Source organism: Colobus angolensis, unplaced genomic scaffold, assembly GCF_000951035.1.
Source record: "Colobus angolensis palliatus isolate OR3802 unplaced genomic scaffold, Cang.pa_1.0 Scaffold129, whole genome shotgun sequence".
NCBI lineage: Eukaryota > Metazoa > Chordata > Mammalia > Primates > Cercopithecidae > Colobus > Colobus angolensis.
In genome coordinates, this window is record NW_012114141.1 from 1,311,745 (window position 1) to 1,328,356 (window position 16,612).

General features: G+C 37.1%; 1 protein-coding gene across 5 annotated transcripts in view; it reads right to left on the reverse strand.

Annotated features, from left to right (window-relative positions):
• The window catches only part of ATP2C1 (ATPase, Ca++ transporting, type 2C, member 1), a 158,947-nt gene that overhangs the window by 37,989 nt on the left and 104,346 nt on the right, over positions 1–16,612 (reverse strand). For all 5 annotated transcript variants that reach the window (XM_011933674.1, XM_011933672.1, XM_011933675.1 and 2 more), the window contains 7 exons: positions 15,598–15,722; positions 14,651–14,748; positions 12,462–12,557; positions 12,283–12,372; positions 10,003–10,107; positions 4,339–4,495; positions 408–578 (listed from right to left, as the gene is read on the reverse strand). In XM_011933674.1, coding sequence (XP_011789064.1) covers positions 408–578; positions 4,339–4,495; positions 10,003–10,107; positions 12,283–12,372; positions 12,462–12,557; positions 14,651–14,748; positions 15,598–15,722 — 842 coding nt within the window. The remainder of the gene's footprint in view (positions 1–407; positions 579–4,338; positions 4,496–10,002; positions 10,108–12,282; positions 12,373–12,461; positions 12,558–14,650; positions 14,749–15,597; positions 15,723–16,612) is intronic.

The window sequence follows — 16,612 nt, forward strand, 5'->3', positions numbered from 1 at the left end:
TAAAAAACAAATACATATAACAAGCTATTTTCTTCCAAATTATGCACAAATCTGCTTTGAAAATTATACTTAAGTTGAAAGGAAAAACTAAGTTTCATGTTTTCTTTGATATTCATCATCTAGTGCTTTTATTCTGTCATCACAGTGATCATGAGATTAAAAATAATTACCCTCTGTGAATAAAATACGTGATTTCATGATTTAGTTATGCATGTCAATGTTACTACTTTTTAAACTATAATCAGTTTTGCAAACTTTATATAGACCATGAGCAAAACCATGAGTCGATTTCAACTGTATAATCTCAATATTACATAAACATATTCATATCTAATAGTTCACAAAATCATGCACCACAGTTTTTTAAGAAAAACTATTGAAAACAAAAGAAAGCAGTCTAGTTATACCGATTGCAACTGCAGTCTCCTGTGAATCTCCAGTAATCATTTTTATTGATACTCCTGAGGCAATGAGTGTTGTAACAGCTTCTTTCACACCAGTTCTAGGTGGATCAATGATTCCCACCAAGCCAAGAAATGTCAGCTGTCCCAGTTCAGGACCAGAAGCCAAAGCAAGAACTTAGGAAATAATAAAATCCAAACAACAACAAAAAAAGTGAGTCACAAAAACATCAGAATTTAGTTGACAGAATTTGGAGACAGCAACACTTCTTAAATAAATCACTTAAGACTATAATGTCATTTGTAAAATCAAATTGATTACAGACCAAAACATTATAGTTTAATGGTTCTGGATATGGGGTCCCTTTAAGCTGTTTTAACTAAAAAGAATCAAACTAAAGAACTGAAGGGCAGAGTAGGCAAGAGACGGAAAATGAACAGTATCTTCACATAGTAACCACATGCAGCTACTTTCAACAGGAACTACTGCCTCTTTAGAAAACAGAATTAATTATTTAGAGAAACTATGGGTTTGTCAAGCTTTAAAGTCAATTTTAAACAAACACCTTTGAAGGTGGCTTCCAATGGATCTTCATCTTTCTATTTGCAAGATCTCCAGAAAAATTAAACACTTTGAAGAGAAGGCTGTATTAATTAATCATACACAGCCTGTAACAACTTTGTACATGAAAACTCCTGGAAGGTAAAGTTAATTTGGAAAGCAGTTGTAAAACCATAAATACCAACAATAGTTTGGATTCTTTTACTCTTTCCATAACATGAACAGACATTTCTTATTTGTAACTTTGGTTCTCTAAAAGTATGTAAATAACACCATCATATTATTATTTCTACTTATTTCCCTGTCATCCTTGGGCATGTAAGATAAAGTACAAAATACTTTTCATTTCCCAAATATCATTTAGCTTGCTCTCAGAATTATGGAACTCCGGTAACTACTTTCATTAACCAAAGGGATGTACCTGCATCTGAGACATTAGACTGAACAACATGCACATACAAACTAAACACAAATAAGTCAAGGGGAGACTGAAAAGCCCCAGAGAGACCAAAGAATCTATTCTTGTTCAAGCAGAAGGTATGAAAGATTACATATACCCAAAAAAAAAAATCAAGGTTAAAGGCAAGTAATTCTATTTTTCCAATGTGTAAGAGTCATATACCTAATTATTTATGTAGATGTGGGCTCCAAAGGCTTTCACCCTTGAGAGAATGAGCCACTTCACAGTTTCTGGTGTTGGGATAGACGCTGATGGTAACAGAAGGGGACAGTGACAAAAATGTACGTCAGCAAATCCTAAGACGGAAAGATCAGCTCTGCACACTCCTAATGGAGGGGTGGCACTAGTCTAGAGGTTAGTATCCTGTATTTATTTGCTTCTTTAGCACCAATGAAAATCTGTTGCTACTCTCTGAGTCAAGGAGAGGTAAACCTTTTTCATGTGAAGAACCCCTGACATAAAACAAAATATACTCTAATATAAAAATTAAGAACCACAGTATTTTAGAAACTTAAGTTTTATAAGATATAACGTAAGTACATATCAACTGAGGTTTAAAATCTTTCTGTTCTTCATTATGGTAATCGCAGGGGGAGGAGGGAAATGGAGCACAAGGGGAGATAAAGAAGAAAAGACATGAAGCAAGAGACAAATGAGCAGAATGCTTCCCAAAACCCTGTGCAACAAAAACCTTCCCCTCTACCAACTCTGGTCTACTTCATAATGTTACAATACAAAACACACATACACAAACCTCCACAATCCTTCATATGAAAAGAGTTAGTCATTATAACAAGGTAAGAAAACTCTGTTCCAGAAACTAAGAAAAAGAGGGAGCATATACTAGACCTTCAAAACCTCTTTAAGTCCTCTAAATGCATGCCACTTTAAAACCTCTTGCTAAGTACTGCTAAGAGTTCCCTACCTTTTTTTCTCCACTCTTTTAATGCTGTATTAATAGCTGGAAACAAAGCCAACAAACTTGAAGTGATTACATCCCAGAAGTTCAAAAGAGGAGAGAAATGGGTTTACATTTTGTCCACCAACAGTCTTTTTAAAAAATAAATAAATAAGTGTATCTTAGCAAAAGTAAATTTAAAAAGAAAGGGTCAAAGCCCCAGATGTCAGCAATCAAGAAGGAGATGAATCAGGGGAGTAACAGGCCCTCTGCACCAGTCTTCCCAGGATTGGCTCAGTGGAGCTGCCACTGCCCCTTCATACACAGGTTTTAGCAATCAAAACCCTAATTTTGTGGCAGCAAAGCCTCCCTGCAGTGCCCCTTAAGTCTCTGAAACTCCCACTTGCTCTAAGGATTGTAATCCTGGGCCAAGCCTTAACTGTCATTCTCTTTCCCTAGCTGAGGTGGAAAGTTGAGGAGTGTAAAGGGAACAAAGCACTACCCTGAGCCAGAGTATCTCAGCTTCCAGCAGCTGGGGCCACCAAACAGTTTGGTCTGCCAACTGTTCAGAAGGGAGCGAGGGTACAATGTATGAGGGCAACCCCTGTGCTCAATTCTCCAGAGTGTCAGTTAGCATTTGTACATTTGGCTTGATAAAAACATATCAAAACCCTGTGGTTTCCGAAACCCTGGGTCAGGCCCAAGTAAATCAGAAAAGAGGTTCCTCCTGCCCCAGAACTGATGCTGAGAGAAAGAATCTGTCTTGGCTTCAGGGGTCCAGAAAGCTTGAGGACTGAGGTGGGGGGATCCAGAGAATGTTCCAGATTCAGGCCTTTGGGATGAAACCCCAGAAACTCTAGAACCTGCCATCAAAGCTTCTTACATTAAAAGGGGGAAGGAAAAGTTGTTTTCCTTTAAATTTTTTTCCATCCAAAATATCCATTTGCAAAATAACTTCTCAGCCACGAGTCTCTGCCTCCCATTTCCTTGGAGACAGGGGATGAAGTGTTAAGATGGTCACAATACAGCCTGTATCCCAGATGAGATGCACCAAGCTCTGGGGGCAGGGGTATGAAGAGTGATCTTGGTTCAGCAGCCTGGGGGCTGGCACAGAAGGTTCAGAGAGAAGGGCATAAAGCAATGGCAGCAGGCTGGGAGCAGTGTTCTCTGCTGATAAGAGCACCTTTCCAAACTTAGTTTATTTTAAGAACAGAAGCCCTATAAAACCATGCAAATGTTTAAAACTCAAAAAAAAAAGCCTTTGCTTAAATGAACAACAAATAAAAACATTTCTCACATAACTTGTTTTTCTTCCTCCCAGAAATTGTAGTACTTAGACTCCTATTTCATTAAAATAATAAAATTAACCAACTCTTCCAAGTGCTCTGAGACTACATAACTATATATATTGTGCAGAAGCCAGATGACTATCCAGAAGGTAAGAATCAGGTTAGGACACCAACCACCAACCCCCTAGTCTTACACATGACATCCCTAGGAGAGGTGGCCTGATGTGTGTGTGTCCAGCAGACCCTCTCACCATCACTGCTCAGTCAGCAGCACATAAGTAAGCAGTTATCTGGGGACTTCTTTACCTCCCTGGTGAACAGTAACAGATCAAGTTAGCAATCACCTTAAAGGATATATTAGAGGCTTCAGACTCAATTTTTAGAAAATTATTTTTGTCTTTAAGACAAAATGATAAAAACAGAGTAACACCATTTTACCCTGATCCATTTCCCTTCTCACAAGATAAACTTGTTTAAAATACAATTTCTAACAGCTACTCAGAGACCTCTGGAGATCTAAAAGAACCAGTGATTCATATTTTGCCACATTCTCAAATTTCCATCTTTTGAGGGCCAATTAACTAACTAAAACACAACACCTCAATACCGGCAAAGGTTCTACAAAGCCTGGAAGAGTTGGACAGCTGAGATGTGAAGCATGAATTCATCTGTAATTAAAAAAAGGCGCTACCTTTCCACCCCAGGGGACTATGCTGAAATAGCCTTACCTCTGAGTCCCGCTGAGCCCATGCGTGCCTTCTCTTGTTGGTACACATCTCTCTGCTGCTGAGTAAGTGTCAAAGTCTGCCCTTTGCTCTGGTATGTAGTACAGTACTTAATTACTTGTTCATAAGCACCTTTCATAAAACAAATCTCTGGTCTGTCCTAAGAAAAAATGTACCAAACACAAGTTTAATTTCAACTTGTACATACGTTCCACTGGAGTCCAAAATTAAGTGGCATTCATTTCTCATAATTCCCAGAGAAGCTACTCAAGCCTAAGGTTTTGACTGCCACCTGAACTCTGAAGATTAAATATTCCTGTATGGAGCTTTCTGTATCTTTTATAGAAAACATCTATCCCACCATCCCACACATTAAAGGCAATGCTATATACTAAGCCCCAAATTTGGCACTCTGAATGTGTAAAGAGGCTCATTGCAACATAGCAGGAAATGGTAGAGAAATAACAGTTCACAATGGTTCAAGTTCTCTATTAGCTACTATATACATCTATATCTCCCTATCTACCTAAAACACCATTTAATTCTCCCAATCACGGTGTATTTATGGGTATTATCAGACTTTTTCTTTTATTTTTTATCATGGTAAATAAGCTTATAAAGCTTATAATGAAATACTGCAGTTTCCTGTCCAACCCGTCTCACCACTAGTCCTACTCCATGGAAGCAAAATAATTTTAACACTCTTAGCTGTTTTCTCTGATATTTACCCTCATGTTTTTAACATGTTTATACTGCTCCTTCTTCAGGTATCAATTTTATACACTGTCTATTGTGACAGATGTTAATTTCCCCATTCCCACTACCTATTTCCCCCTCCCCATCTTTATGATATAGTTAAAGCAAAATCTGCCAGTATTTTGTTTACATCAAGACTCCTTGCTGCTAAGACAAGTGTGGTAATGACTACAGCAATTCACAAATACCCCAGCTCTCCTGGTAGGTAGGAGTGTATTTCCCTATTGCCCTCCTCACTCCGAAAGTCAGGCATGACTTGCTTTAGCCAATAAATATGAGTACTTGTGTCACTTCCAAATGGAAATGTAGGTGCCGGTGCATAATTTCCTATTCTTCTACCCCTGCTGTGACAGTGTGTGCTCACATTAAAATGGAGCTTCCATCTGCCTGAGTTCCCAAATAACTATAATAAGCAGATATTTGGGGACAGGTAGGCAGCAGGAGAGCATGATGTTGTTTTCATGGCCTATCCTGATTGATAGCTCAAATAGGATACTTCTTTTCCTGTTCAAGTTTCGTCTTTTAGAACGTTAATAACCACCTCTTTAATTTGCTTTGTTTTCTGTATACCTATCATTCATTCTTCCTAAACTCTTCAATGTAATATAAAACCCTTCTCATGGTATTTTTTCACAACAAAGAAGCAGATAAGCTATTACCTCTATATTATTACTGGAGACCGCCTTCCTTCACTCTTCTTTCCATTTCTAATTGGCTGATTTCTAGGCCTGCTGTACCACTGGTATCTAGGAACAATGCTCTACCTCTATCCTCACTGAATTTTAAGTCTTTAAGTCTCGCTTTTGTTTTGTTTTTTTAATCCACCAATATCTTTCTAAGAAAGGGTGTGTGGTGTAGGACACATTTTTCTTCTATCCTCACATTTGTAAGTTTAGCTAGGGATAAATTTCCTCTCATTTTGAAGGCTTTGCTCTATTATCTTCCAGCCTACAGTGTCAATGCTTTCACTGAAAAGTATAAAGAAATTAAAGTAGTGCTCCCTTATCCAGAGTTTAATTTCCTGCAGTTTCTGTTACTTAGCAGCAGTCCAAAAATATTAAATAGAAAATTCCAAAAATAAATAATTCATAAGTTTCCAATTATACAACATTCTGAGTATGGTGATGAAATCCCACTCTGTCCTGCCAAGGACATCATCCCTTTGTCCAACATATCCACACTGCATATGCTCCCTGCCCATTAATCACTTAGTAGCCATCTATGTTACTGGAATGAAAAAAACATGGCATATATAAGGTTCAATACTATTCATGGTTTCAGGCATCCACTAGGAGTCTTGGAGTGTATCCCGCTGGGCTAAGCGGCAGAGTACCATACTTTAGTTCCTAAGCCCTTTTATATGATCTCCCCTTTGCTTAAAGCTCTCTAGAAGTTCTTCAAATTCTCTCTCTCCAAGTGTTCTCAAATTTCTTAATTATGGGTCTTGTGTTTATCCGTCACCCCACCCTGCTTTAACACACGTATTGTGCTGAGCAGTTGGCGGGCCACTTTATTCTAGATGCCCAAGTCTTTTCGTTCTGGAAAAGTTTCCAACATTAGTTGATGAAATCTTCTCATTTTCTGTTCTTTCTTCCTATTAACCTATTCCTATTACCCTTCCTATAACCACCACGGGGTCATTACTGGATCTTCTGTATTTATTTTTATTTTTCTTACCTTTTATGCTGTACACGTCTTTGACTTTGCTCTACTTTGATACATTTCTTGACTTTATTTGATAAACATTTCATTGAAAGTTATTTCATCTTTTTTATGTTTTTTGGAAATTTTTTTAGCATCTGTCATTACCTTTCTCTAAGACCCCTTTCTCTGTTGGTTTGGTCTTTGGCTTTCATACTAAAGATTTTCTCCAAGTATCTAGTAATCCCTCCCTGTTACTTGTTTTTAAGAGTGAAGAAATTAAAAGACTAGAAGCTCCATGAGCACTGGCAGAGCTAAGGATCAACTGGTAAGCCTTCTTGTAGGGTGATGAGATAAAGTCCAGGGGTAGGTAAGTGCTTCCAATGAACAAAGAGTTTAGCTCAGAGGTGCCCCTTATGACAGGGCTCCCCAACTCCCAGGCAGTGGACCAGTACAGTCCGTGTTGTGTTAGGAACCCAGCCACAAAGAAGAATGGGGTTGCAGGCAAGCGAGCACTACTGCTTGAGCTCCCATCTCCTGTCAGGTTAGCCAGGGCATGAGATTCTCATAGGAGCATGAACTGTATGGTGAACTACACATGCAAAGGATCTAGGTTGTGCACTCCTTATGAGAATCTAATGTCTGAGGATCTGAGGTGGACCAGTGTCATTGCAAAACAATTCCCTGTCTGTGGAAGAGTTCCAGGAAACCAGTCCCTGATGCCAAAAAGGCTGGGGACCGCTGCCTTACGAGACCAGGCAGCTTTTCTAAAACTCTTGAATCTTCTTACTTAGGGAATGAGAGTAGGGAGATGCCAGCCTTCATGTATTCTAAGAGATAAGTGGTGTTAAAAACTAGGGCTTTACCCTTCAGGACAATGACATCTTCTTAATCACTGTTTTCAGTCTTAAGGCTTAATCCTACCCTCTACTCTGATCCCCAGATTTCTGGTGTTCCACAGGGGTAAAGGAAGGCTAACCATCTGGCCTAAAGAAGCAGCAAAGGTACTTGGGGGAGTTCTGTTGGTTTCTTATTCAGAATTTCAAATATCTCTACTATTTTTAGCCTTATGCCTTGCTCCCTGCCTCCAAAGGTACCTGGCACCTTTGAATCTTCCCTATACTTCTTGAATTTATATCTTTTATTCCTTGTTAGTGATTTTCATGGGTTTCAGGGAGATAGTAAATATATATAGTCATGTTCAAGTGAAAGTCCTTTAAAAGCAAACTAGCCACTGAAGTTACTTTTAAATTGGTAAGTTTCCCTATCTGTGTCAGGCTGACTTCTTACAGATCCTGAGTCACATCTGTGGGATGGGGTTTTGTTCGTTCATTTCACCAGTTGGTTCTGTTTTGCAAGAGGAACTCTTCAGGTGAGCAAATGAGAATAATCATCAAATGTTTCCAAACATATCCTGCTACTTTCTGTCTCCCACTCCCACAACTAAGAAGATTTAATCTTCCAATGTAAAACTGTGGTAAGATAACATTAAAAGTTGTTGAAAAGTAAAATTATTAAACATTACATGAGCCACACTATCTTCAAGTACTGAACGATGGTTTACAAAATGTAGTGAAACAGACCTATCAAAAAAAGTCATATGCATATTCTTGCCATGTAACTATATGGTTAAGGGCCATCAGCTGAAAATCGCTTAAGTCTAATGCAATTTCTGAAAGCTTTACGTTAAAAGGTTTAAAGTGTAAAGCATTTTATTTTCGTAGTTTTATTTCCAATTGTCTTCTTTCACCTAAGTTTATAAAAGTTCCTTTAAAGAACAGACGGAAATCTTTTTTTTGGCCCTCATGAACATAGTTCCTGGAAGACTTCAATTCAAAGTTCAGTGTTAACCAACCTGGCCTTCCTTTTAAAACCAGTATGTTTCCACTTATATGAATGAAGGGAGATCCCTTCATTCCTGTTTTCTACAGAGATGTAATCATAGGTATCATATGCAAAAATCATGTGTTTGCTCATAGGTAAAAACATATAACCAACTAGTCATTCCTGTAAAAGGAACTATAAAAATAACAAGTCCAGGCATGGTGGCTCACGCCTATAATCCCAGCACTCTGCAAGGCCGAGGTAGGAGGATCATGTCAGTCCAGCGCTTCAAGACCAGCCTAGGTAACATAATGAGACCCCATCGCTACAAAAAATAAGCAAAATTAGCCAGGTACGGTGGCACATGCTTACAGTCCCAGCTACTTGGGAAGCTGAGGTGGGAAGATCACTTGTGCTCATAAGGTTGAAGTTGCAGTGAGCCAAGGTCATGCCACTGCACTCAACCTAGGCAACAGAGTGAAGGAAAGTTTAAGGGTGTGTGTGTGTGTGTGTGTGTGTGTGTGTGTATTTATTTAGACGGAGTCTCACTCTATCGCCCAGGCTGGAGTGTAGTGGGGCAATCTCGGCTCACTGCAACCTCCGCCTCCTGGATTCTAACAATTCCCGTCTCAGCCTCCTGAGTAGCTGGGACTACAGGCACACATCACCACACCTGGTAAATTTTTGTATTTTTAGTAGAGACTAGGTTTCACCATATTGGTCAGGCTGGTCTCAAAACTCCTGACCTCAGGTGACCCACCAGCCTTGGCCTCCCAAAGTGCTGGGATTACAGGCGTGAGCTACCGCATCCAGCCTAAGCTTCAATATTTTTTAAAGTTCAGTTTAAACATCAAGCTGGTAATAGCAACTATGAGTGATATAATCATACACTGTAGATAATTCAGAACTCTTATTACACTAACTGGAAAAATTTCTAAAGCACCCAGGAATAAGGTGGCAGCTTAAAATATTGGTATGTCATTTCGTCAGCTTGTAAGCTGGAGTAATCAACATGAATTACATACATTTGCAAACTACTTTTCAAAAAGTAAGGTGGTTTCATTTGTTCTGAAGATAAGACATTCCTTCAGTGAAAGAACACAGATTGAAACACAGTCTGCAAAGACCTTATAAGGAACTGTCATGAAGAACTGAAAAAACCAGATGTCACAAGCTTTAGGAGACTGAGACTAGGCTACAACTCATTTAAGCTGTTTGCTCACACAGCAACAACTCCATGAATATATCTATGCATAGATTCTATAAGGAAAGACTATCAAAGAGAACACAAACAATAAGAGATGAGTGTACTATTAATTACACGTACTTTCAAGCAACAAGTCTTTATTATGTACAATGACTATTTAAACCCAAAGGTGGATGGTAAATGAAAAACTAGTCATCTAAGCTAAACAGGAAATACGTATTCTTTAAACAGATGGATACCTGCTGTGTTCGGTGTACACACTTAACAGCCATCCACTTTTGCTCAGAGCTAAAAGGGTATTCAGTTTTTCTGATGTAGTCTTGTTGAAGTCCATCAAGACCCATCTGTATGGCACAAAAAGAAAGTTAATTCTCACCTATATGTGATTATTTTTTCCTTTAACAAAGAACAAGGATCACAACTTGTAGCTAGGTTGGCAGGATTATTTTTCAGTTAATGGTGAAAGAATAAATGCTTCATCTATATATACTGTACCTCCCTACACATCAGTATACATTTTCAACATGAAAGCCCAGGTATGTAGATAGAGTCTAAGGCAGGTTTTCTGGATTGTACGCTGACTAAACCTCCAACACCCACTATATTAATCCCTCTACCAGCTCAAATTCTGAAAGGAAGCAGGATATAAATAAATAAAACTACCCAATCAATTCTGAGCATGTATTTTTATAATCAATAGAAGTTTCAGATTAAATTTCTCACTTCTTAGGGACTCAAATGTCTCACTTGTTATCATCCTAGTCCCTTACCCTCCACCACTTTATATCCTGAATACTACCAGTCATATTGTTGTTTTCCCTCCCAATCGCCTTTGCATCAGTATCAAATATGCAAATACCAAAAATAACAAAAAATATCTTCCAAATATCAAAAAATGCTTAAATACTCAAAATTCTACCATGTATTGCTTTCTATTTTCTATTGAAACATGTTCAGGCTCTTCTTCTTGGCCTTAAAGGTTCTCCAGAAACCCACCACATACAGTGTCTATAAAAATCCTCCTGGTCGGCCAGGCGTGGTGGCTCACGACTGTAATCCCAGCACTCTGGGAGGCCGAGGTGGGCAGATTCTGAAGTCAGGAGATTGAGACCATCCTGGCTAACACGGTGAACCCCCGTCTCTACTAAAAAATACAAAAACTAGCCGGGCGTGGTGGCGGGCGCCTGTAGTCCCAGCTGCTCGGGAGGCTGAGGCAGGAGAGTGGCATGAACCTGGGAGGCAGAGCCTGCAGTGAGCGGAGATGGTGCCACTGCACGCCAGCGTGGGCGACAGAGAGAGACTCCGTCTTAAAAAAAAAAAAAAAAATCCTCCTGGTCACACAAATACCTTCCATTTTATCCAGTTTGGCCAATTCATTAGCCACAACCCACTCTATGCTCTTTTACTCCTCTCTACTTCTACTTTAGTTCATTCCCTAGCTTACCTCATCTAAACCCTTCCTATCCTTCAAAGCCCTCATATCCCAGCTCTGAATTTGCATTGTTCTTATATGTGACTTAATGTTTAAGATTTCAGTGTCTGCTGTCTTGGATTGCCTTTTGTCTCAAGAATGTCAATATAAATTCCTTACCTAACATGTGAGGTCTCTGCCCATAAAAAGATAGGTTCGTACTCTTTATCTCTCAAAGAAACTAATGTCTTTATAAGCATAACACAGGAAATACCTGATAACTAATTCATGCTTTGAGTACTATACTATTTTAGTTGTAAGGAGACCAAATGATACAGAAATGTGCTTTTCTGCCAAGGAAACTATATATTCTAAAACTATAAATTTTATTTCATTAAATATGTTATAATAACCTGTAATTCTATATTGTCTCTCATTTCAAGCAACCTCATTTAGAAGCCTCTTGCTTTACACAAGTATCAAAATTTCCTTTGAATACTCTTGAGGTAGGAATAGTGATTTTTGTTGTGAGTGACAGCCTGCACTTACTAGGTTTCTCACTGAATCAAATATAGGACTTAGGGGATAAGGAGACAGATTGGGACAGATGAAAAGTTAACTGAGACTTCTGCCCAAAACAAATTATAATTTTACAATCATTTTGAAAAATTAACAAAGGAGAGAAAGGAAAGACTGGGAAAAGAAAGCTGTTTTCTCATGACTGTGTTATTATCTTTACATAGCAATACTAAAGAATGTTGCCTTTTATTCATTCAAAAGTTAGTATTTATCAGCAATTACACACATTTATGAAGTATTTCACATGCAGATCTCAATATTGTGGAGGACAGGAACATTTCTTCATAAGAAATCAATGACTGTTCATTAGTTTGTAACTTGCATGTGAACAATAAAGTTATACTGAAAAACCTCTATACTTTATATTTACAGGAGTAAAACTGATACCCAAAAGATAGTAAAAACAATGTAATTGTATGAGTTTTTTTCACTCAATACCTAAAAACCAGTAATATTGAAATTGATGACACTGTGTTCTGTTGTGAGGGTAGTGTCTCATATGTCAAAGAAGAGAAATTTAGGTACATACCTTCATTGCAAGAGCAATTAAGGCTCCTTCTGTTGGCTTCCCCATTAGAGTATTGTTTCTAATTACAGCATCATTGCACACACAGCCCGCCTAAGAAAAATACACATAAACTATGAACCTATCACTGTGTCTTAAGTTATTATGAAGAAAGTCACCATCTTGGAAAACAAAGTATTTACCTCAACAATTCTGCTAACAGCTGGGTTATAGAATCCATGAACAACATCACCATCAACAATCACTTCCCCAAATTGATTATAGCCAACTCCAGTAACCTAAAGGTCACAAAGTGGGATCAATAATACAAACACTACAAACACGTGCTGGTGACAAGACCTATAAAACCCAAAAACTATACTGAGTTCTGTTCATTTTATTTATAATGACATTGTTAAAGTGTTTATCTAGAAAAGTATTAAAACTTGTCTTTAAAAAGGACATTTAGTAAAGAAATATAGATTCTAATTCTCATCAAAATTATTAATCTAAAAAGACATTGTTTTCTACTTACAATACACTATCAAAAGAATAAGCTATGAAAATATACATAAGCTTAAACTTATATGATATTACACTTATATAGCATACTACAGTTTGCAAAGAACTCAAATCCATTACCATATGTAACATATAACACAAACCTGTGACTTTGACAAAAGTAGTATTCAAAGTATTCTTTCTGCAAACACGCAGGCCTGGAGACATTGAGATATATGCTAGCACTTACAAATCACTTTAACACAGCATATTACACACCAATTTTAAAAATCAGAGGTAGAGACAAACCAGGTATTTATATCAGATGTCTAGAACAAACCAAGCCAAACAAAAGGAAATTTCACAATAAAAATCATACAATTTAGTGGCCAGGTGTGGTAGCTCACATCTGTAATCCTAACACTTGGGAGGCTGGGACAGAAGAATCACTTTAGCCCAGGAGTTCAAGACCAGCCTGGGCAACAAAGCAAGATCCATCTCTATTAAAAATAAAAATAAATACAAAATGTTTCATGACATAATTTAGAGGTAAACAATTAACAAATGATTAATGCATTACATATAGCATGATCTTAAAAGAAAAACTAATATTCTACCTTCCATATCTGGATCATATAAGCACATGTAATCCCAATGACCCTTCTGAATCATCCAGAAAGGGCACATTCACCAACACAGCATGGGGGATCTTTGACCAAATCTAACACCATAAATATCGAGTCTCTTTTCAAAACCTATGTAAAATGGACGTAAATAAACCCAAGTACAACTTCTGTCAATTTGTCTAATGCTTATTTTTCTCAATGAATTAGCTATAAATACATTTTAAATTACTGTACCCAACATAAGTAGTGTTAAGAGCATTCCAGTCAAAAATCCTGCACAGACTGAGTAGGATTAGACTTGCCCATAAGCACCTTCAGGAAGAACTACTGCACAGTGATGTGCACTTAAGAGACAATGTATCAATATATAATTGTTAAAATAAAATGATTCATTCATTCATTTATTCATTTATCAAGTATTTATTATTATGAAGCAGGCTCTGTGCTAGGCAATATAGTTCCTGTTCTCTTATAATGGGGAAAAGGGACAGAAAATTTTACCTAAGATAAGGACTAAGAGGTATGAAATGCTAAGAAAACATATAACATAGGGCCACTTCCGGGTGTTCTGAAGAAGTGGGTTGAATTAAGGTGCAAAGGATGAAGAGGCATTAGACTATCCTAAACAGTGAGAAAGGCAGCAAAGTTCCTAAAGTAGGAATAATTGTGTCACATCAAAAGAACTATAAAGCCAGTATATTTAATGCATAGAAAGCAAAGGGTACCATATAAGGATAGAGAGGAAAATACAGGACAGAACATGTACGACTTTGAGAGGCCACAGTTCAGGATCCTAATCACAATGGAAAACCATTGGAGTATCTTAATCTATGGAGTGACATGCTTAAAATTTGGTTCTAAAAAGATCCCTCGAGCTACTTATAGAGTGAGGGCATCAAGAATGGATAAAGACCAGTCAAAAAGCTTTATCAGAATGGCAGGTGAGAAATGGCGGTAACTTAAAGAAGCTGGCTATAAAGTAGATGGCTGGGAAAATTCTTTAGAAGTCAAAATTGGCAGGATTTAATTATGGATAGATGAAGGGGTGACCGAAAGAGAGATGTCAAGGAGGAATCAAAGTTTTTGGATTGAACAAGTGTACAAGCGAAATGAGACAAAGACTTGGTAGAATCACAGAGAGAGAAAATAACTCCGCTACTAATTTATAGCCCTTTTGAAGGTAAGACACTGGAACTGTTAGGAATGTTAAACATCAAGTTTCTTAAAGCGATACTGTTTTTGTTTGTTAAAAACCTATAGAGTACCTCTGCATGCAGACCATCTGAAGTAAATATGTGAGTAACAGTCATTTCATTCTTCGTCAGTGTTCCCGTTTTATCTGAACAAATCACATTACAGCAGCCTAAAGAATCAAATCATTACAAGTCACCAAAAGAATCAAGGAGAAATATAGGTTCATTTAAAAAACAAATCAAAGACTAGAATCCTGTCCTACTTCTCTGAATTTTATAGAGGTCAAACTCATTGGTAATTTTAGATTAACTTCCCTCATTATGCTTGTTTCTGCATAAGCAGTTTCTGAAATTAAAAATAATTTAGATGTTGACATTTTCTTATTTACATACAGTTAGTTTCTACAAAGTTACTTCACATTAGCTTTATGTAATGATCTTATATAACATCTTTGCTAGAAAGTTTGGAGAGTTCCTAAATATAAACTCATAAATTTCTTCAGTAGGGATTTTTCAAGGTATTTCAGTTTCTTGTATATGGAGGAGATATTAAAATACAAACTAGAAATTAAATTCAGTACATTTTTGGAGTTTCAAAGCATATTGCACATAAAGTTTTGTTAGGGCAAGATAACTACTATAAATTTACTGTTCTTACAGGCAAATTCAACTCAAGTATGACATTTGGGATCTGTAATAATACATTATCTTCTTTGACACGTCACAAGAAAAAAATTCTATTAATTTTACTCCAAGATTTCAGTTGCTGTATGGATTTTTCTTAACATGATTTGAGCATTAGAACATTATAATGTAGAAAGATTTCTCTTCAAGCCCCTTACCTAAGGGATAGGAATTTTTAATTGCCTTTTTCGGTTGTTAAAACCATATCCAATTTTGCCATAAGCCAAACATCATTATGCAAATCTCTAAGATAAAAATTGTAAAACTCTGAGATGATTCACTATTGACATAAATTTATGCATCATTGCATAAGAATGCTCTTAACACAGACTTACCCAGAGTTTCAACAATAGGCAGTTTTTTCACAATGGCCCTTTTCTTCACCATTCTCATAACACCAAGAGCTAGTGTCACTGTGACCACAATGGGGAGACCTTCAGGAATTGCTGCTACAGCCAAACTATAACCAATATATACAAAGTATAAAATATAGGTTAAACAGTACTCACAGCAAAATTTAAATTGGATGTTACTTAAAGCTTAATAAAATGCAAAATTAATATAGTCAATACCTAAAAAATAAACTTCTCAAAAGGAAGAGAAAGTCAACATTTACTGGATACCTAGTAGCTGCCAGGTTAAGCACGTGGTTAAAAAATGTAGGTTCTGACATCAAATTGCCTGGATTTGTATCCCTGGCTTCACCATCTCTTACTTATGTGATCCTGAGCTACTTACTAATCTAGGTCTGCAGTTTACTGTCCTCATCTATAAAATACAGATAACTATAAATGTTCAAACAAAAACTTATACATGAATGTTCACAGCAACACTATTCACGATAGCCAAAAGATGGAAACAGGCCAAATATTCATCAACTGATAAATGTAAAATTGTGACATCCATGCAATGGAATATTACTTTAGCCACAAAAAGGAATGAAGTACTAACACGTTACAACATGAATAAACCTTGAAAACCTTGCTAAGTGAAAAAAGACATATACAAAAGGTCCTATATTCTATCATTCCGTTTATATGAAATATCTAGAAAAGGCAAATCCATAGACAGAGCAGATTAGTGAATGGTTGCCAGGGACTAGAGGAAGAGGGAAACTGGGGAGCGACTGCTTAATGTGTACAGGGTTTTCTTCTGGCATGATGAAAAGGTTCTGAATCCAGATAGCAGTTAACAGTTGTAAAACACTGTGACCATACTTAACTCCACCAACTTAACTCCTTAAAACTGTAAATTTTTGTGATATGTGCATTTTATCACAGTTTAAAAAATCATTTCACTCTTGTCTTTTATAATTAAAAAATAACAAGTCTTTGTGCCATTCCAAATACT